The 23,162-nt window shown below is 39.8% G+C and overlaps 1 protein-coding gene across 1 annotated transcript in view; it reads left to right on the plus strand.

Moving 5' to 3' along the window:
- Window positions 1-23,162, plus strand: part of col9a2 (procollagen, type IX, alpha 2) — a 230,909-nt gene that overhangs the window by 90,118 nt on the left and 117,629 nt on the right. The window contains exons 9-12 of the mRNA XM_060847546.1: window positions 17,808-17,861; window positions 19,070-19,117; window positions 22,650-22,706; window positions 22,893-22,946. Coding sequence (XP_060703529.1) covers window positions 17,808-17,861; window positions 19,070-19,117; window positions 22,650-22,706; window positions 22,893-22,946 — 213 coding nt within the window. The remainder of the gene's footprint in view (window positions 1-17,807; window positions 17,862-19,069; window positions 19,118-22,649; window positions 22,707-22,892; window positions 22,947-23,162) is intronic.

Here is a 23,162-nt window from a genome sequence, read left to right on the forward strand (position 1 = left end):
CAGTCCTCTAAATCAGTATCCCATCCTGTAATCACTGTCCAATCCTGTAAACACTGACCAATCCTCTAAATCACTATCCAATCACTAACCAATCCTGTAGTAAGTGTCCAATCAATATCCAATCCTGCAATCGCTGTCCAGGCCTGTAATGACTGTCCAGACCTCTAAATCAGTATCCCATCCTGTATTCACTGTCCAATCCTGTAAAAACTGTCCAGTCCTGTAACCACTGTCCAATCCTCTAAATCACCATCCAATCACTATCCAATCCTGTAATAAGTATCCAATCAATATTTAATCCTGTAATCAATGTCCAATCCTGTAATAACTGTCCAGTCCTCTAAATCAGTATTTCATCCTGTAATCACTGTCCAATCCTGTAATCACTATCCAATCCTGAAATAAGTGTCCAATCAATATCCAATCCTGTAATCACTGTCCAATCTTGTAATAACTGTCCAGTCCTCTAAATCATGATCCCATCCTGTAATCACTGTCCAATCCTGTAAAAACTGTCCACTCCTGTAATCACTGTCCAATCCTCTAAATCACTATCCAATCACTATACCATCCTGTAATAAGTATCCAATCAATATCCAATCCTGTAATCACTGTCCAATCCTGTAATCACTGTCCAATCCTCTAAATCACTACCCAATCACTATCCAATCCTGTAATAGGTGTCCAATCAATATCCAATCCTGTAATCACTGTCTAAACCTGTAAAAACTGTCCAGTCTTGTAATCACTGTCCAATCCTCTAAATCACTATCCAATCACTATCCAATCCTGTAATCAGTATCCAATCAATATCCAATCCTGTAATCACTGTTCAATCTTGTAATAACTGTCCAGTCCTCTAAATCACTACCCAATCACTATCCAATCCTGTAATAGGTGTCCAATCAATATCCAATCCTGTAATCACTGTCTAAACCTGTAAAAACTGTCCAGTCTTGTAATCACTGTCCAATCCTCTAAATCACTATCCAATCACTATCCAATCCTGTAATCAGTATCCAATCAATATCCAATCCTGTAATCACTGTCCAATCCTGTAACCACTGTCCAATCCTCTAAATCACTATCCAATCACTATCCAATCCTGTAATCAGTATCCAATCAATATCCAATCCTGTAATCACTGTCCAATCTTGTAATTACTGTCCAGTCCTCTAAATCAGTATCCCATCCTGTAATCACTGACCAATCCTCTAAATCACTATCCAATCACTATCCAATCCAGTAATAAGTATCCAATCAATATCCAATCCTGCAATCACTGTCCAATCCTGTAAAAACTGTCCAGTCCCGTAACCACTGTCCAATCCTCTAAATCACTATCCAATCCTGTAATAAGTATCCAATCAATATTTAATCCTGTAATCAATGTGCAATCCTGTAATAACTGTCCAGTCCTCTAAATCAGTATTTCATCCTGTAATCACTGTCCAATCCTGTAATCACTGTCCAATCCTCTAAATCACTATCTAATCCTCTAATCACTTTCCAATCCTCTAATTCCTATCAATCCTCTAATCACTATCTAATCCTCTAATCACCGTCCAATCATCTAATCACTGTCCAATCCTGTAATCACTATCCAATCCTCTGATCACTGTCCAATCCTCTAATTGCTATCAAATCCTGTAATCTCTGTCCAATCCTGTAATTACTGTCCAATCCTCTAATCACTGTCCAATCCTCTAAATCACTATCCATTCCTGTAATAAGTGTCCAATCAATGTCCAATCCTGTAATTACTGTCCAATCCTATAATAACTGTCCAGTCCTCTAATCAGTATCCCATCCTGTAATCACTGTCCAATCCTGTAATCACTGTCCAATCCTCTAAATCACTACCCAATCACTATCCAATCCTGTAATAGGTGTCCAATCAATACCCAATCCTGTAATCACTGTCCAATCCTGTAAAAACTGTCCAATCCTGTAATCACTGTCCAATCCTCTAAATCAATATCCAATCCTGTAATCAAAATCCAATCAATATTCAATCCTGTAATCAATGTCCAATCCTGTAATAACTATCCAGTCCTCTAAATCAGTATTTCATCCTGTAATCACTGTCCAGTCCTGTAATCACTGTCCAATCCTCTAAATCACTACCCAATCACTATCCAATCCTGTAATAACTGTCCAATCAATATCGAATCCTGTAATCACTGTCCAATCTTGTAATAACTGTCCAGTCCTCTAAATCAGTATCCCATCCTGTAATCACTGTCCAATCCTGTAAAGACTGTCCAGTCCTGTAATCACTATCCAATCCTCCAAATCACTATCCAATCCTGTAATAAGTATCCAATCAATATCCAATCCTGTAATCACTGTCCAATCCTGTAATAACTGTCCAGTCCTCTAAATCAGTATTTCATCCTTTAATCACTGTCCAATCCTGTAATCACTATCCAATCCTCTAATCCCTATCAATCCTCTAATCACTATCTAATCCTCTAATCACTGTCCAATCCTCTAATTGCTATCCAATCCTGTAATCACTATTCAACCCTGTGCACACTGTCCAATTCTCTAAATCACTTTTCAATCCTGTAATCACTGTTCAATCCTCTAATCACTGTCCAATTCTCTAAATCACTGTCCAATCCTCTAATCATTATCCAATCCTGTAATTACTGTCCAATCCTGTAATTACTGTCCAATCCTCAAATCACTGTCCAATCCCCCAAATCACAGTCCAATCCTCTAAATCACTATCCATTCCAGTAATAAGTGTCCAATCAATATCCAATCCTGCAATCACTGTCCAATCCTGTAATAACTGTCCAGTCCTCTAAATCAATATCCCATCCTGTAACCACTGTCCAATCCTCTAAATCACTATCCAATCCTGTAATAAGTATCCAATCAATATTTAATCCTGTAATCAATGTGCAATCCTGTAATAACTGTCCAGTCCTCTAAATCAGTATTTCATCCTGTAATCACTGTCCAATCCTGTAATCACTGTCCAATCCTCTAAATCACTATCCAATCCTGTGATAAGTATCCAATCAATATCCAATCCTGTAATCACTGTCCAATCTTGTAATAACTGTCCAGTCCTCTAAATCAGTATCCCATCCTGTAATCACTGTCCAATCCTGTAAAAACTGTCCAGTCCTGTAATCACTGTCCAATCCTCTAAATCACTATCCAATCCTGTGATAAGTATCCAATCAATATCCAATCCTGTAATCACTGTCCAATCTTGTAATAACTGTCCAGTCCTCTAAATCAGTATCCCATCCTGTAATCACTGTCCAATCCTGTAAAAACTGTCCAGTCCTGTAATCACTGTCCAATCCTCTAAATCACTATCCAATCCTGTGATAAGTATCCAATCAATATCCAATCCTGTAATCACTGTCCAATCTTGTAATAACTGTCCAGTCCTCTAAATCAGTATCCCATCCTGTAATCACTGTCCAATCCTGTAAAAACTGTCCAGTACTGTAATCACTGTCCAATCCTCTAAATCACTATCCAATCCTGTAATAGGTGTCCAATCAATATCCAATCCTGTAATCACTGTCTAATCCTGTAAAAACGGTCCAGTCCTCTAAATCAGTATTTCATCCTGTAATCACTATCCAATCCTGTAATCACTGTCCAATCCTCTAAATCACTATCCAATCACTATCCAATCCTGTAATAAGTATCCAATCAATATCCAATCCTGTAATCACTGTCCAATCCTGTAATAACTGTCCAGTCCTCTAAATCAGTATCCCATCCTGTAATCACTGTCCAATCCTGTAAACACTGACCAATCCTCTAAATCACTATCCAATCACTATCCAATCCTGTAGTAAGTATCCAATCAATATCCAATCCTGCAATCGCTGTCCAGGCCTGTAATGACTGTCCAGACCTCTAAATCAGTATCCCATCCTGTAATCACTGTTCAATCCTCTAATCACTGTCCAATCCTGTAAAAACTGTCCAGTCCTGTAACCACTGTCCAATCCTCTAAATCACCATCCAATCACTATCCAATCCTGTAATAAGTATCCAATCAATATTTAATCCTGTAATCAATGTCCAATCCTGTAATAACTGTCCAGTCCTCTAAATCAGTATTTCATCCTGTAATCACTGTCCAATCCTGTAATCACTATCCAATCCTGAAATTCGTGTCCAATCAATATCCAATCCTGTAATCACTGTCCAATCTTGTAATAACTGTCCAGTCCTCTAAATCATGATCCCATCCTGTAATCACTGTCCAATCCTGTAAAAACTGTCCACTCCTGTAATCACTGTCCAATCCTCTAAATCACTATCCAATCACTATCCAATCCTGTGATAAGTATCCAATCAATATCCAATCCTGTAATCACTGTCCAATCCTGTAATCACTGTCCAATCCTCTAAATCACTACCCAATCACTATCCAATCCTGTAATAGGTGTCCAATCAATATCCAATCCTGTAATCACTGTCTAAACCTGTAAAAACTGTCCAGTCTTGTAATCACTGTCCAATCCTCTAAATCACTATCCAATCACTATCCAATCCTGTAATCAGTATCCAATCAATATCCAATCCTGTAATCACTGTCCAATCTTGTAATAACTGTCCAGTCCTCTAAATCAGTATCCCATCCTGAAATCACTGTCCAATCCTGTAACCACTGTCCAATCCTCTAAATCACTATCCAATCACTATCCAATCCTGTAATCAGTATCCAATCAATATCCAATCCTGTAATCACTGTCCAATCTTGTAATTACTGTCCAGTCCTCTAAATCAGTATCCCATCCTGTAATCACTGTCCAATCCTGTAATCACTGACCAATCCTCTAAATCACTATCCAATCACTATCCAATCCAGTAATAAGTATCCAATCAATATCCAATCCTGCAATCACTGTCCAATCCTGTAAAAACTGTCCAGTCCTGTAACCACTGTCCAATCCTCTAAATCACTATCCAATCCTGTAATAAGTATCCAATCAATATTTAATCCTGTAATCAATGTGCAATCCTGTAATAACTGTCCAGTCCTCTAAATCAGTATTTCATCCTGTAATCACTGTCCAATCCTGTAATCACTGTCCAATCCTCTAAATCACTATCTAATCCTCTAATCACTTTCCAATCCTCTAATTCCTATCAATCCTCTAATCACTATCTAATCCTCTAATCACCGTCCAATCATCTAATCACTGTCCAATCCTGTAATCACTATCCAATCCTCTGATCACTGTCCAATCCTCTAATTGCTATCAAATCCTGTAATCTCTGTCCAATCCTGTAATTACTGTCCAATCCTCTAATCACTGTCCAATCCTCTAAATCACTATCCATTCCTGTAATAAGTGTCCAATCAATATCCAATCCTGTAATCACTGTCCAATCCTATAATAACTGTCCAGTCCTCTAATCAGTATCCCATCCTGTAATCACTGTCCAATCCTGTAATCACTGTCCAATCCTCTAAATCACTATCCAATCACTATCCAATCCTGTAATCAGTATCCAATCAATATCCAATCCTGTAATCACTGTCCAATCTTGTAATTACTGTCCAGTCCTCTAAATCAGTATCCCATCCTATAATCACTGTCCAATCCTGTAATGACTGACCAATCCTCTAAATCACTATTCAATCCAGTAATAAGTATCCAATCAATATCCAATCCTGCAATCACTGTCCAATCCTGTAATAACTGTCCAGTCCTCTAAATCAATATCCCATCCTGTAACCACTGTCCAATCCTCTAAATCACTATCCAATCCTTTAATAAGTATCCAATCAATATTTAATCCTGTAATCAATGTGCAATCCTGTAATAACTGTCCAGTCCTCTAAATCAGTATTTCATCCTGTAATCACTGTCCAATCCTGTAATCACTGTCCAATCCTCTAAATCACTATCCAATCCTGTGATAAGTATCCAATCAATATCCAATCCTGTAATCACTGTCCAATCTTGTAATAACTGTCCAGTCCTCTAAATCAGTATCCCATCCTGTAATCACTGTCCAATCCTGTAAAAACTGTCCAGTCCTGTAATCACTGTCCAATCCTCTAAATCACTATCCAATCCTGTGATAAGTATCCAATCAATATCCAATCCTGTAATCACTGTCCAATCTTGTAATAACTATCCAGTCCTCTAAATCAGTATCCCATCCTGTAATCACTGTCCAATCCTGTAATCACTGTCCAATCCTCTAAATCACTATCCAATCACTATCCAATCCTGTAATAAGTATCCAATCAATATCCAATCCTGTAATCACTGTCCAATCCTGTAATAACTGTCCAGTCCTCTAAATCAGTATCCCATCCTGTAATCACTGTCCAATCCTGTAAACACTGACCAATCCTCTAAATCACTATCCAATCACTAACCAATCCTGTAGTAAGTGTCCAATCAATATCCAATCCTGCAATCGCTGTCCAGGCCTGTAATGACTGTCCAGACCTCTAAATCAGTATCCCATCCTGTATTCACTGTCCAATCCTGTAAAAACTGTCCAGTCCTGTAACCACTGTCCAATCCTCTAAATCACCATCCAATCACTATCCAATCCTGTAATAAGTATCCAATCAATATTTAATCCTGTAATCAATGTCCAATCCTGTAATAACTGTCCAGTCCTCTAAATCAGTATTTCATCCTGTAATCACTGTCCAATCCTGTAATCACTATCCAATCCTGAAATAAGTGTCCAATCAATATCCAATCCTGTAATCACTGTCCAATCTTGTAATAACTGTCCAGTCCTCTAAATCATGATCCCATCCTGTAATCACTGTCCAATCCTGTAAAAACTGTCCACTCCTGTAATCACTGTCCAATCCTCTAAATCACTATCCAATCACTATACCATCCTGTAATAAGTATCCAATCAATATCCAATCCTGTAATCACTGTCCAATCCTGTAATCACTGTCCAATCCTCTAAATCACTACCCAATCACTATCCAATCCTGTAATAGGTGTCCAATCAATATCCAATCCTGTAATCACTGTCTAAACCTGTAAAAACTGTCCAGTCTTGTAATCACTGTCCAATCCTCTAAATCACTATCCAATCACTATCCAATCCTGTAATCAGTATCCAATCAATATCCAATCCTGTAATCACTGTTCAATCTTGTAATAACTGTCCAGTCCTCTAAATCACTACCCAATCACTATCCAATCCTGTAATAGGTGTCCAATCAATATCCAATCCTGTAATCACTGTCTAAACCTGTAAAAACTGTCCAGTCTTGTAATCACTGTCCAATCCTCTAAATCACTATCCAATCACTATCCAATCCTGTAATCAGTATCCAATCAATATCCAATCCTGTAATCACTGTCCAATCCTGTAACCACTGTCCAATCCTCTAAATCACTATCCAATCACTATCCAATCCTGTAATCAGTATCCAATCAATATCCAATCCTGTAATCACTGTCCAATCTTGTAATTACTGTCCAGTCCTCTAAATCAGTATCCCATCCTGTAATCACTGACCAATCCTCTAAATCACTATCCAATCACTATCCAATCCAGTAATAAGTATCCAATCAATATCCAATCCTGCAATCACTGTCCAATCCTGTAAAAACTGTCCAGTCCCGTAACCACTGTCCAATCCTCTAAATCACTATCCAATCCTGTAATAAGTATCCAATCAATATTTAATCCTGTAATCAATGTGCAATCCTGTAATAACTGTCCAGTCCTCTAAATCAGTATTTCATCCTGTAATCACTGTCCAATCCTGTAATCACTGTCCAATCCTCTAAATCACTATCTAATCCTCTAATCACTTTCCAATCCTCTAATTCCTATCAATCCTCTAATCACTATCTAATCCTCTAATCACCGTCCAATCATCTAATCACTGTCCAATCCTGTAATCACTATCCAATCCTCTGATCACTGTCCAATCCTCTAATTGCTATCAAATCCTGTAATCTCTGTCCAATCCTGTAATTACTGTCCAATCCTCTAATCACTGTCCAATCCTCTAAATCACTATCCATTCCTGTAATAAGTGTCCAATCAATGTCCAATCCTGTAATTACTGTCCAATCCTATAATAACTGTCCAGTCCTCTAATCAGTATCCCATCCTGTAATCACTGTCCAATCCTGTAATCACTGTCCAATCCTCTAAATCACTACCCAATCACTATCCAATCCTGTAATAGGTGTCCAATCAATACCCAATCCTGTAATCACTGTCCAATCCTGTAAAAACTGTCCAATCCTGTAATCACTGTCCAATCCTCTAAATCAATATCCAATCCTGTAATCAAAATCCAATCAATATTCAATCCTGTAATCAATGTCCAATCCTGTAATAACTATCCAGTCCTCTAAATCAGTATTTCATCCTGTAATCACTGTCCAGTCCTGTAATCACTGTCCAATCCTCTAAATCACTACCCAATCACTATCCAATCCTGTAATAACTGTCCAATCAATATCGAATCCTGTAATCACTGTCCAATCTTGTAATAACTGTCCAGTCCTCTAAATCAGTATCCCATCCTGTAATCACTGTCCAATCCTGTAAAGACTGTCCAGTCCTGTAATCACTGTCCAATCCTCCAAATCACTATCCAATCCTGTAATAAGTATCCAATCAATATCCAATCCTGTAATCACTGTCCAATCCTGTAATAACTGTCCAGTCCTCTAAATCAGTATTTCATCCTGTAATCACTGTCCAATCCTGTAATCACTATCCAATCCTCTAATCCCTATCAATCCTCTAATCACTATCTAATCCTCTAATCACTGTCCAATCCTCTAATTGCTATCCAATCCTGTAATCACTATTCAACCCTGTGCACACTGTCCAATTCTCTAAATCACTGTCCAATCCTCTAATCATTATCCAATCCTGTAATTACTGTCCAATCCTGTAATTACTGTCCAATCCTCAAATCACTGTCCAATCCCCCAAATCACAGTCCAATCCTCTAAATCACTATCCATTCCAGTAATAAGTGTCCAATCAATATCCAATCCTGCAATCACTGTCCAATCCTGTAATAACTGTCCAGTCCTCTAAATCAATATCCCATCCTGTAACCACTGTCCAATCCTCTAAATCACTATCCAATCCTGTAATAAGTATCCAATCAATATTTAATCCTGTAATCAATGTGCAATCCTGTAATAACTGTCCAGTCCTCTAAATCAGTATTTCATCCTGTAATCACTGTCCAATCCTGTAATCACTGTCCAATCCTCTAAATCACTATCCAATCCTGTGATAAGTATCCAATCAATATCCAATCCTGTAATCACTGTCCAATCTTGTAATAACTGTCCAGTCCTCTAAATCAGTATCCCATCCTGTAATCACTGTCCAATCCTGTAAAAACTGTCCAGTCCTGTAATCACTGTCCAATCCTCTAAATCACTATCCAATCCTGTGATAAGTATCCAATCAATATCCAATCCTGTAATCACTGTCCAATCTTGTAATAACTGTCCAGTCCTCTAAATCAGTATCCCATCCTGTAATCACTGTCCAATCCTGTAAAAACTGTCCAGTCCTGTAATCACTGTCCAATCCTCTAAATCACTATCCAATCCTGTAATAAGTATCCAATCAATATCCAATCCTGTAATCACTGTCCAATCTTGTAATAACTGTCCAGTCCTCTAAATCAGTATCCCATCCTGTAATCACTGTCCAATCCTGTAAAAACTGTCCAGTACTGTAATCACTGTCCAATCCTCTAAATCACTATCCAATCCTGTAATAGGTGTCCAATCAATATCCAATCCTGTAATCACTGTCTAATCCTGTAAAAACGGTCCAGTCCTCTAAATCAGTATTTCATCCTGTAATCACTATCCAATCCTGTAATCACTGTCCAATCCTCTAAATCACTATCCAATCACTATCCAATCCTGTAATAAGTATCCAATCAATATCCAATCCTGTAATCACTGTCCAATCCTGTAATAACTGTCCAGTCCTCTAAATCAGTATCCCATCCTGTAATCACTGTCCAATCCTGTAAACACTGACCAATCCTCTAAATCACTATCCAATCACTATCCAATCCTGTAGTAAGTATCCAATCAATATCCAATCCTGCAATCGCTGTCCAGGCCTGTAATGACTGTCCAGACCTCTAAATCAGTATCCCATCCTGTAATCACTGTTCAATCCTCTAATCACTGTCCAATCCTGTAAAAACTGTCCAGTCCTGTAACCACTGTCCAATCCTCTAAATCACCATCCAATCACTATCCAATCCTGTAATAAGTATCCAATCAATATTTAATCCTGTAATCAATGTCCAATCCTGTAATAACTGTCCAGTCCTCTAAATCAGTATTTCATCCTGTAATCACTGTCCAATCCTGTAATCACTATCCAATCCTGAAATTCGTGTCCAATCAATATCCAATCCTGTAATCACTGTCCAATCTTGTAATAACTGTCCAGTCCTCTAAATCATGATCCCATCCTGTAATCACTGTCCAATCCTGTAAAAACTGTCCACTCCTGTAATCACTGTCCAATCCTCTAAATCACTATCCAATCACTATCCAATCCTGTGATAAGTATCCAATCAATATCCAATCCTGTAATCACTGTCCAATCCTGTAATCACTGTCCAATCCTCTAAATCACTACCCAATCACTATCCAATCCTGTAATAGGTGTCCAATCAATATCCAATCCTGTAATCACTGTCTAAACCTGTAAAAACTGTCCAGTCTTGTAATCACTGTCCAATCCTCTAAATCACTATCCAATCACTATCCAATCCTGTAATCAGTATCCAATCAATATCCAATCCTGTAATCACTGTCCAATCTTGTAATAACTGTCCAGTCCTCTAAATCAGTATCCCATCCTGAAATCACTGTCCAATCCTGTAACCACTGTCCAATCCTCTAAATCACTATCCAATCACTATCCAATCCTGTAATCAGTATCCAATCAATATCCAATCCTGTAATCACTGTCCAATCTTGTAATTACTGTCCAGTCCTCTAAATCAGTATCCCATCCTGTAATCACTGTCCAATCCTGTAATCACTGACCAATCCTCTAAATCACTATCCAATCACTATCCAATCCAGTAATAAGTATCCAATCAATATCCAATCCTGCAATCACTGTCCAATCCTGTAAAAACTGTCCAGTCCTGTAACCACTGTCCAATCCTCTAAATCACTATCCAATCCTGTAATAAGTATCCAATCAATATTTAATCCTGTAATCAATGTGCAATCCTGTAATAACTGTCCAGTCCTCTAAATCAGTATTTCATCCTGTAATCACTGTCCAATCCTGTAATCACTGTCCAATCCTCTAAATCACTATCTAATCCTCTAATCACTTTCCAATCCTCTAATTCCTATCAATCCTCTAATCACTATCTAATCCTCTAATCACCGTCTAATCATCTAATCACTGTCCAATCCTGTAATCACTATCCAATCCTCTGATCACTGTCCAATCCTCTAATTGCTATCAAATCCTGTAATCTCTGTCCAATCCTGTAATTACTGTCCAATCCTCTAATCACTGTCCAATCCTCTAAATCACTATCCATTCCTGTAATAAGTGTCCAATCAATATCCAATCCTGTAATCACTGTCCAATCCTATAATAACTGTCCAGTCCTCTAATCAGTATCCCATCCTGTAATCACTGTCCAATCCTGTAATCACTGTCCAATCCTCTAAATCACTACCCAATCACTATCCAATCCTTCAATAGGTGTCCAATCAATACCCAATCCTGTAATCACTGTCCAATCCTGTAATCACTGTCCAATCCTCTAAATCAATATCCAATCCTGTAATCAAAATCCAATCAATATTCAATCCTGTAATCAATGTCCAATCCTGTAATAACTATCCAGTCCTCTAAATCAGTATTTCATCCTGTAATCACTGTCCAGTCCTGTAATCACTGTCCAATCCTCTAAATCACTACCCAATCACTATCCAATCCTGTAATAACTGTCCAATCAATATCGAATCCTGTAATCACTGTCCAATCTTGTAATAACTGTCCAGTCCTCTAAATCAGTATCCCATCCTGTAATCACTGTCCAATCCTGTAAAGACTGTCCAGTCCTGTAATCACTGTCCAATCCTCTAAATCACTATCCAATCCTGTAATAAGTATCCAATCAATATCCAATCCTGTAATCACTGTCCAATCTTGTAATAACTGTCCAGTCCTCTAAATCAGTATCCCATCCTGTAATCACTGTCCAATCCTGTAAAGACTGTCCAGTCCTGTAATCACTATCCAATCCTCTAATCCCTATCAATCCTCTAATCACTATCTAATCCTCTAATCACTGTCCAATCCTCTAATTGCTATCCAATCCTGTAATCACTATTCAACCCTGTGCACACTGTCCAATTCTCTAAATCACTTTTCAATCCTGTAATCACTGTTCAATCCTCTAATCACTGTCCAATTCTCTAAATCACTGTCCAATCCTCTAATCATTATCCAATCCTGTAATTACTGTCCAATCCTGTAATTACTGTCCAATCCTCAAATCACTGTCCAATCCCCCAAATCACAGTCCAATCCTCTAAATCACTATCCATTCCTGTAATAAGTGTCCAATCAATATCCAATCCTGTAATCACTGTCCAATCCTATAATAACTGTCCCGTCCTCTAATCAGTATCCCATCCTGTAATCACTGTCCAATCCTGTAATCACTGCCCAATCCTCTAAATCACTACCCAATCACTATCCAATCCTGTAATAGGTGTCCAATCAATATCCAATCCTGTAATCACTGTCCAATCTTGTAATAACTGTCCAGTCCTCTAAATCAGTATCCCATCCTGTAATCACTGTCCAATCCTCTAAATCACCATCCAATCACTATCCAATCCTGTAATCAGTATCCAATCAATATCCAATCCTGTAATCACTGTCCAATCCTGTAATAACTGTCCAGTCCTCTAATCCCTATCAATCCTCTAATTCCTATCAATCCTCTAATCCCTATCAATCCTCTAATCACTATCTAATCCTCTAATTGCTATCAAATCCTGTAATCTCTGTCCAAACCTGTACTCACTGTCCAATTCTCTAAATCACTGTCCAATCCTCTAATCACTGTCCAATCCTCTAATCACTGTCCCATCCCCCAAATCACTGTCCAATCCTCTAAATCACTATCCATTCCTGTAATAAGTGTCCAATCAATATCCAATCCTGTAATCACTGTCCAATCCTATAATAACTGTCCAGTCCTCTAATCAGTATCCCATCCTGTAATCACTGTCCAATCCTGTAATCACTGTCCAATCCTCTAAATCACTACCCAATCACTATCCAATCCTGTAATAGGTGTCCAATCAATATCCAATCCTGTAATCACTGTCCAATCCTGTAAAAACTGTCCAGTCCTGTAATCACTGTCCAATCCTCTAAATCACTATCCAATCACTATCCAATCCTGTAATCAGTATCCAATCAATATCCAATCCTGTAATCACTGTCCAATCTTGTAATAACTGTCCAGTCCTCTAAATCAGTATCCCATCCTGTAATCACTGTCCAATCCTGTAATCACTGTCCAATCCTCTAAATCACTATCTAATCCTGTAATAAGTATCCAATCAATATCCAATCCTGTAATCACTGTCCAATCCTGTAATAATTGTCCAGTCCTCTAAATCAGTATCCCATCCTGTAATCACTGCCCAATCCTCTAAATCACCATCCAATCACTATCCAATCCTGTAATAAGTATCCAATCAATATCCAATCCTGTAATCACTGTCCAATCCTGTAATAATTGTCCAGTCCTCTAAATCAGTATTTCATCCTGTAATCACTGTCCAATCCTGTAATCACTATCCAATCCTCTGATCACTGTCCAATCCTCTAATTGCTATCAAATCCTGTAATCACTGTCCAATCCTGTAATCACTCTTCAATTCCCATTCATTATCCAATTCTCTACTCTCGATCCAGTCTCCTGTTCACCACCCAGTCCTCTAATCATTATCAAACCTCTGTGCATTCTCCAATCTACTGCTTACTAATCCGATCTCCCAAATCCTCTATTCTGTTCCCTATCCTCTATTCTGTTCCCAATCCTCTATTCTGTTCCCAATCCTGTATTTTGTAACCAATCCTGTATTTTGTACCCAATCCTGTATTTTGTACCCAATCCTGTATTTTGTACCCAATCCTGTATTCTGTACCCAATCCTGTATTTTGTACCCAATCCTGTATTCTGTACCCAATCCTGTATTTTCTATCCAATCCTCTATTCACTGTCCAAGCCTGTATTCGTTACCAAATCCTCTATGCACTACCGAATCCTGTATTCACTATCCACTGTATTCACTTTATAATTCACTGATTGGAGACAGGTACTCTCTCCCGCTGGTTATGTGGGCTAAAAAGGAGATACATCATTTTTATTGCTAATTTGGTCCAAACCAGCTCTTGGAAAAACCACTCATGTTTTAGAAATCAAAATATTTACCTCCACTCTTGAGGCCACAAGGATCAGTGCTGGGTTCACTACCTTTTGTCATTTACATAAATGATTTGGATGTGAGCATAAGAGGTACAGTTAGTAAGTTTGCAAATGGCACCAAAATTGGAGGTGTAGTGGACAGCGAAGAAGGTTACCTCAGATTATAACAGGATCTTGATCAGATGGACCAATGGGCTGAGAAGTGGCAAATGGAGTTTAATTTAAATAAATGCAAGGTGCTGCATTTTGGGAAAGCAAATCTTAGCAGGACTTATACACTTAATGGTAAGGTCCTAGGGAGTTTTGCTGAACAAAGTGATCTTGGAGTGCAGATTCATAGCACCATGAAAGTGGAGTCCCAGGTAGATAGGATAGTGGTATGTTTTTCTTCATTGGTCAGAATATTGAGTACGGGAGTTGGGAGGTCATGTTGAGGCTCTGTAGGACATTGCTTAGGCCACTTTTGGATATTGTGTGCAATTTTGGTCTCCTTCCTATCTATTGGAAGGATGTTGTGAAACTTGAAAGGGTTAAGAAAAGATTTACAAGAATATTGCCAGGGTTGTAGGATTGGAGCTATAGGGAGATGTTGAACAGGCTGGGGCTGTTTTCCTTGGAGCGTCAGAGGCTGAGGGGTCACCTCATAGAGGTTTATAAAATCATGAGGGGCATGGATAGGATAAATAGACAAAGTCTTTTCCCTGGATTGGGGGGAGTCCAGAGCTAGAGGGCATCAGTTTAGGGTGAGAGGAGAAATATATTAAAGAGACCTAAGGGGCATCTTTTTCACACAGCAGGTGGTACGCATATGGAATGACCTGCCAGAGGAAGTGGTGGAGGCTGGTGCAATTGCAACATTTAAAAGGCATGTGGGTGGGTATATGAATAGGAAGGGTTTGGAGGGATATGGGCCCGGTGCTGGCAGGCAGGACTAGATTAGGTTGGGATATCTGGTCAGCATGGATGAGTTGGACCAAAGCGTCTGTTTCTGTGCTGTACATCTCTATGACTCTATAACCGAATGTAACGAGTTAATGACTTTTATTTTGCCTTTGGGAAGTTGCACTGAGCTGCTGTCTTGAACCACTGTAGTCCTTGGGGTGTAGCTTCGCCTACTGTACTATTAAGGACTGAGTTCCAGGAGTTTTGAGATCAACAGCACAAAAAAAGACCCTTTGGCCCATAGCATTAGCACTGGTCAGAAACAACCCCTTAACTACAGTATTCTAATCCTATTTCCAGCATTTGTATGAAGTACCATCACAAGTGCACATTTAATACTTCTTAAATGTTATGCGGGTTTCTGCCTATACCATCCTTATAGGCACTAAGGTCCAGACTCCCACCACCCTCTGGGTGATAAAACTATTCCTCATCTCCTCTGCACCTTCTGCCCCTTACCTTCAAGCTATGCCTCCTTGTCATTGATCTCTCCATCAAAGGGGAGAGTTTCTTCCTGTCTATCTATGCCCCTCATAACTTTGTACATCTCAGTCATGTCTCCTCTCAGTCTCCTCTGCTCCAAGGAATACAAGCTCAGTCTGTCCAATCTCTATCCATAACTAAAACTCTTCAGCCCAGACAACATCCTTGTAAATCTGCTCCGTACTGTCTCCAGTGTTACCACATTCCTTCTGTAATATGACTTCCAGAAATGTACACAGTTCTCTATAGCTGTGGTCTAACCAATGTTTTTGTATAGTTCCAGCGTAACCCCTCTGCTCTTAAATTTTATTTCTTGACTAATAAAGGCAAATATAGTGTATGTCCTCTCAACCACTTTATCACCTTTTCTGATGTTTTAAGGGACCAGTGTATCTGCACACCAAGGCACCTTTGATTCTTTGTGTTTCCCAGGGTCCTCCTGTTCATCGTATATTCTCATGTTTGTCCTGCCGGAGTACATCACCTCACATTTATTCAAATTGAATTCCAATTGCCACTGATCTGCCCATCTGACCAGCCCATCTATATCCTTTATAGTCCAAGGCTATGCTCCTCACTATTTACCGCCCAACAATTATTGTATCAACTGTGAAATTTTTGATCAACCTTCCTACATTTAAGTCTAAATCATTTATTTAAACCACAAACAGCAAAGACCCCAGCACTGACCCCTGTGAGACCCCAGTGAACACAGTCTTCCAGTCAGAAAAACAATCCTCAATCGTCACCTTCTGCTTCCTGCCACTCGGCCAGTTCAGGATTCAATTTGCCAAAATTCCTTGGATTCCATGAGTTCTTACCTTGGCTATCAAGCTCCCAGGCAGGACCTTAGCAAAAGCCTTGCTGAAGTCCAAATGAAGGAATTATGATATCACTCCAAGTTAGAATGCTATGTAGCTGTGAAGGGAACTTGCAGACAATAGTTTCCCATGTGTCTGTTGTTCTTGTTTGTGTAGGTACTTGAGGTGACAGGCTTGGAAGGTGTAGTCTAAGGAGCCTTGATCGGTTGTGGCAGCACACCTTGTGATGGTGCACATTCGTAAACTGGCAGTAAACATCGTGAATGTTGATGGTGGTGATTGTGGTCCCAGTCAAAGCAGGTTGCTTTGTCCTGAAAGATAACGATCTTCATGAATTAATGCTGCACTCATCCCAACCAATGGAGAGCATTTTGTTATATGGTATTTATATGGCTGGTCCAGTTCAGTTTCTGATCATGATAGCCCCCAGGATCTTAATGGTGAAGGATTCAGTGATGGTATTGAATGGGATGGGGAGATTGTTGGAGATGATCATGACCTGTCACTTGTTTGGCTTGAATATTACTTCCAACTGGTCAGCCCAAGCCAGAATGTTGTCCAGGTCTTGCTTCATGCGGGCACAGATTTCTTCATTATCTTCAGTTGGGTTTTATTGGCTTCATTTCTTTTATTGTACACTTCGCTACCTTGTTTTCTACCTGTCACTAATGAGCAGTCTCTTTCACAGCATTGAACCTGCACTCTAGAGGTTGTGGAAGGTGCTATATAAATGCAAGTCTTCCCCTTTATTTGTATACAATGTTTAGAATACAATGTTTTGATCCCATTCCTTATTTACCATTTTCAACATTCTTCTTTGGAAATTGTTCAACTCCTGAGTGTCACACCATTTCTCTTGCCCATACACCAGATGATTTCACCCTTCCCCTCCTACACTGTGTCTTTTCCACCACTGTCTCCCCCCACTGCTCAACTCTCGAAACCACACACTCTGCAACTTCATTCCACCACAATTTTCTACTGTGCCAAATTAATTATTGTGACTGAACTGACCATTTGTTTACAGTTAAGGCCTAGTTGTGCTGCCACAATTCATGAACTGATTTATCTTGAAGGGTGCAGCAGGACGGATTGGAGCAATTGGCCGCCCAGGACCACCAGGTCAACAGGTACGCCAGCATGTTTCCAAGTTTATCTTTGCAAATTGCACTTTATTAATGAACATAATAGCTTATTATCTAACATGAATGTATTTGATGTCTTTCGGTAACTTTGTCCATGTGTCCTGCAGGAAAATACATGGCTTTCTGAGAGGTGCTGTATGTGCAAAATGTCTGTATTCAGGTGCTTAGCTTAACTGATAAGTTATGAGATAGAATGTAACATAAAATGTAACATAAAAATTGACATAGTTTAATTGTAGCTGAAAATGTGTTGCTGGAAAAGTGACAGGATGAAGGGCTTATGCCCGAAACGTCGAATTTCCTGTTCCTTGGATGCTGCCTGACCTGCTGCACTTTTCCAGCAACACATTTTCAGCTCTGATACTCCAGCATCTGCAGACCTCACTTTCTCCTCGATGGTTTAATTGTAGACTCTCAGAACCTTCAAAGTAAGTTACTGGTGGAATGTAATTGAGTAGTGTAAATGGTTTGTGTTCACAATAACAGATACCCAGCATTGAGTTGCAGGCACATCTAATTGCAAACGGTGACCCACCTTTCAACTTAAAAGGATGCAAATCCTCTAGTCAGAGTAGATTGATGGAGCCAAGCTGTCATGTTGCAGCTTTATAAAACTTTGGTCAGGCCATATTTGAAGTATTGTATTCAGTTCTGGTCGCCACATTACAGGAAGGATGTGGTGGCTTTCGAGAGGGTGCAGAAGAGGTTTACCAGGATGCTGCCTGCATTAAAGGGCATGAGCTATAAGGAGGGGCTAGAAAAACTCAGGTTCTTTTCTCTTGAGTGGCGCTGGCTGAGGCAAGGCTTAATAGAAGTCTCTAAGATAATGAGGTGCAAAGATAGGGTTGACAATCAGATTCTTTTTCCCAGAGTTGAAATTTCTAATACTTGGGCATGCATTTAAGGTTAAAGGGGGAAAGTTCGAAAGAGACGTGAGGGGCAAAGTTTTTACACAGTGAGTGTAGAATGCACATTGTCAGGGATGGTGTTGGAGGCAGATACCATAGGGGGATTTAAGGGACTTTTAGATAACCACATGAATATGCAAGAAATGGATGGATATAGACCAATGGCAGGCAGAAGGGATTAGTTTCATTTGGCATCGTGTTTGGCACAATGTTTTGGACTGAAGAGCTCGTTCCTTTGTTATACAGTTCTATGTTCTATGATGGTTATCTGCTCTGTTTGTACAGGGGCTTCCTGGTAACCTTCACGGTGCAGAGGGGAGTGCGGACCTCCTGGTAAGGATGACCCATTCAATGGCTCATCGTATTATATTGTAATTCAAAATTTAAAGTGGGCCCACTCTGATCTAATTTAATGTTGTACTGGTGTCAGGATTCAAGTGTTGACAACCTGTGCTCATGAAATTGCTGAGACAATAGGTTCATGAGTTCACAACACAACTTACTGCCTGAGATCAGGGAATGCAAGTCTGAAGAATGCATTTAAAAACCAATACATTTTCACCAATAAATACCATTGAATCGCTTCAAATTCTGAAAGAATAAAACAAGACAAATAGGAACAATTGCTTTGCAATAGCCAGCAAGAAGGAACCATAGGTGTAGAGTAATGTAAGAGATTTGGAACATTGGGCAGCATGAGAAACATCATTGTACAGAGAATTAAGAAACTGTAAATTACTTGCTGAGTTAGTGACTGACAGAAACTATGTTAATGTTCAGGGTTGTACAAAATGATTAAGAATAAAGAGATGTCGAATATTGATAATCTACTGGGCAGATGATTGTATGCAGCATAAAAAGTAATGAAGGTAGAAGGGTTGTAACCTCCGTGGTGAAATAATAATAATAATGTAACAGCACTGTTCACCTCCATCAACATTGACCTGGCAAAGGAAACACTCGCCACACTTTTAGAACAGACCATCACACACACACCAACCACCATCAATCACATTACCAACAAAAACATCATGAAACTAGTGGACCAGTGCCTCACCACCCACTTCACTTTCAACAACATAATCTACAAACAAACCAACAGCACACCCATGGGATCTCCGCTATCAGGATTCATAGCAGAAGCAGTAATGCAAAGACTAGAACAAACAGCCCTACCAATCATCAAACCAAAAATCTGGGTTCGCTACGTAAAAGACACCTTTGTCATCACAAAACGAAACAAGATAGAAGAGACATTTAACATCATCAACAACACCCTCACAGGCATAAAGTTCACCAGGGAGGAAGAAACTGACAACAAACTCGCATTTCTGGACGTCACAGTAGAAAGAAAGGACAAGGGAGAACTGCAAACCTGCGTATACAGAAAACCGACAAACACTGACCAAATACTCAACTACACCAGCAACCGTCCCAACACACACAAACAAAGCTGTATCAGGACACTATTCCAACGAGCCACCACACACTGCAGCACAGACGAACTTCGGAAAACAGAGGAGAACCACCTATACAACGTATTCAAGAAGAACGGATACTCAAAAAAACACAGTGCACAGATTCCTCAAGAACAAACCACGACAAGCAGACAAAACACAGCCAGAGACCCTAACCACCTTACCATATATCAAAGAAGTTTCAGAAATGACAGCCAGACTACTGAGACCCCTCGGAATCCTAGTAGCACACAAATCCACCAACACTCTCAAACAAAAACTAACAAACTTAAAAGACCCAGTACAACCCATGGACAAAACCAACGTCATCTACAAAATTCCATGCAAGGACTGCCACAAACACCACGTAGGACAAACAGGAAGAAAGTTAGCCACCAGGATACACGAACACCAGCTAGCCACAAAAAGACACGACCCCCTCACCCTCATAGCCCTACACACGGATGAAAAAAACCACCATTTCAACTGGGACAACACATCTATCTTGGGGCAGGCTAAGCAAAAACATTCCAGAGAATTCCTAGAGGCCTGGCACTCCAACCACAACGCCATAAACAAGCACATAGATCTAGATACCATCTATCAACCCCTCAGAAAACGAACAGGAAATGACATCACCACAAACCCCAGGAACCCCATCCAGGCGAAAGATATGAATAGAAAGCAGGAGACAACAGCTTTGTTTCACTTGGAGGTCGCCACTGATGATGTTACCTAACCAGGTAATGAAACGTCTGGATATCAAACCTACAGCTCAGCGAGCAAACCTACACCCTAAACCTCAACCTGAGCTACAAACCTTGCAACTAATAATTCCGTGCAGCATTGTGCACAGCTCATTTCTCTGGTCTCTAGAGATGTAAAGTGATAGGTTTGAATTCTGGGACTGCCCCTTAGAACTGTGACACAAAATAGTGCACCATTTTTAGGGCTAATTATTCTGACCTTTGTCCTCCAGTGCCCATTCCCTTCTCAAACTGGGACTTCACCTCTCTTTGTTGCCCTGGTTCTCACTTGGGAAGGGTCCCGCCAATCTTCTGCAAGTACGCTGGGCTGGGTTGTTTCACACCTTCCCAGTTAGATTTGCAATTCTGTTGTTGACTAACCACCTTGGGGCTTGCACTTTCACCTCATTAGGTGAGAGGTTGGAGAATTGAGGGGTCCTCTTACAAGTCATGATGATATGTAGGTAATTCATGATTTGAGCCTGGGAACAATTGATATTTAGAAATTCATTCATGGGATGAGGACATTGCTAGCTAGGTCCTGAATTCACAGGCAATGCCTTCAACTTCAGACTTCACAGCCTCTGGCTTTGTAGTGCAGGCTTGAAGGGCAGAATGGCCTACTCCTGCACCTATTGTCTATTGTCTTCTGCTCAGTTCCCAATATCATTACATAGTCTGGGACTTATCATGGTTCTACCAGGCAATCTGGTGTTGGTATGGGAAATCATGTGTGCTCTGACTGCTCACTGGGGCATCGTACTGACATAGGAGTAATCTGCTGGTTGACACAAAGATGAGTTACAAAACGATCCTCAGGGTTTCTTACTGGAGAACCAATGAGAACCCAAAGGCCACTTGTACCGTGATGCATAAGGAGGGAGGACAAGTAGAAAAGAATGTAGTCTTTTTATATTTTGTGATAAATAGCAAAAAGAACCAGGCAGGAGAATTGTTGTAGTGATCTGGAATATACTAACTGAAAGAATGGTGAGGCAGGTTCATTAGTGACTGCCAAACAGGAATTGGATATGTATGTAAAAATTAAAAACTTTTGAGATCTATGAGAAAACAGGAAGTTCAATGAGATTCATTAGAAAGCACTTCTAAAGAATTGGCACAGACCCAAAGAATTGAATGGCCTTCTGCCTTGTTGTGTGATTTATTAATATTTGGTGTTTTGTAATCCCCATGTAGATCTGCCAGCTTCATACTTTGCTCTCTGCCGTGCCAGATGACCTCAGCTGGGATGGCTGGGCATTAACAAATATCTCTTAAGGTCTGGGACTCTGAGATGGAAGACACAGTTAGGATCAGAGTGCCTCATTGTGCCTTTGTGATTTGGAGTCTGCCATAACACCTCCAGAATGCTTACTGTCAGGCTCATTTGAGAAAAATGGGCTCCCTGGAGGACAGTCATCATCAGTCACTATGCTCAGGCAAGAGGGTATTGAGGATCACTGCAGACTAGCTGTAGGCCAAGGTCCTGAATGTATGATTCAGTGTGTAAACAGAGAGCCAGAGCAGAGGCTCCTGGGGAATGAGAATGAAGGACAGGCTGAGTGAGAGTGAAACAAGATATAGAGAGCGAAAGTGACTCACAACATCTGAAATATATTCCATTAGTGACTATGTGCCTAAATTATTTCTGTTTTCTTGTAGTGCCCAACCTCTTGCCCTCCAGGACTGAAAGGCCCACAGGGACTTCAGGGTCTCAAGGTGGGTCACTGTTAAATTATGGAGCTAAAACATGTTTACTTTGCATTTTAAAATGTAATTAGTTTAACACAGTCTAGCAAAATAGTGAACTTCTAAATAGCAGTAAAAGTAGGCTGATATGATAAAGGAATGATCATCACAGTCTGCTCAATGCCAGTCTTATTACTGTTCCATTTTCCTTTCTAGGGACACAAAGGCAAACCAGGACTGATGGGAGAACCTGGCAGACAGGGACCCCCAGTGAGTATGTTTCAGACCATTCTTGAATATAGCCATGTTGTTCTGATATGGTACCAACATTGACACAGTTATTTTAAATTCCTTTCTTTAATAGTTTTGACAAATGAATTAAGCTGATGACTTTAACTGAGTTCATTGTTAGGTTATAATGTTGTGGAGGAGATTTTTGACTTCATACCGGCAGCGTTGCAACTGAAGGGGATATTTAGGAGAAAT

Source organism: Hemiscyllium ocellatum, chromosome 30 (genome assembly GCF_020745735.1).
Source record: "Hemiscyllium ocellatum isolate sHemOce1 chromosome 30, sHemOce1.pat.X.cur, whole genome shotgun sequence".
Lineage (NCBI taxonomy): Eukaryota > Metazoa > Chordata > Chondrichthyes > Orectolobiformes > Hemiscylliidae > Hemiscyllium > Hemiscyllium ocellatum.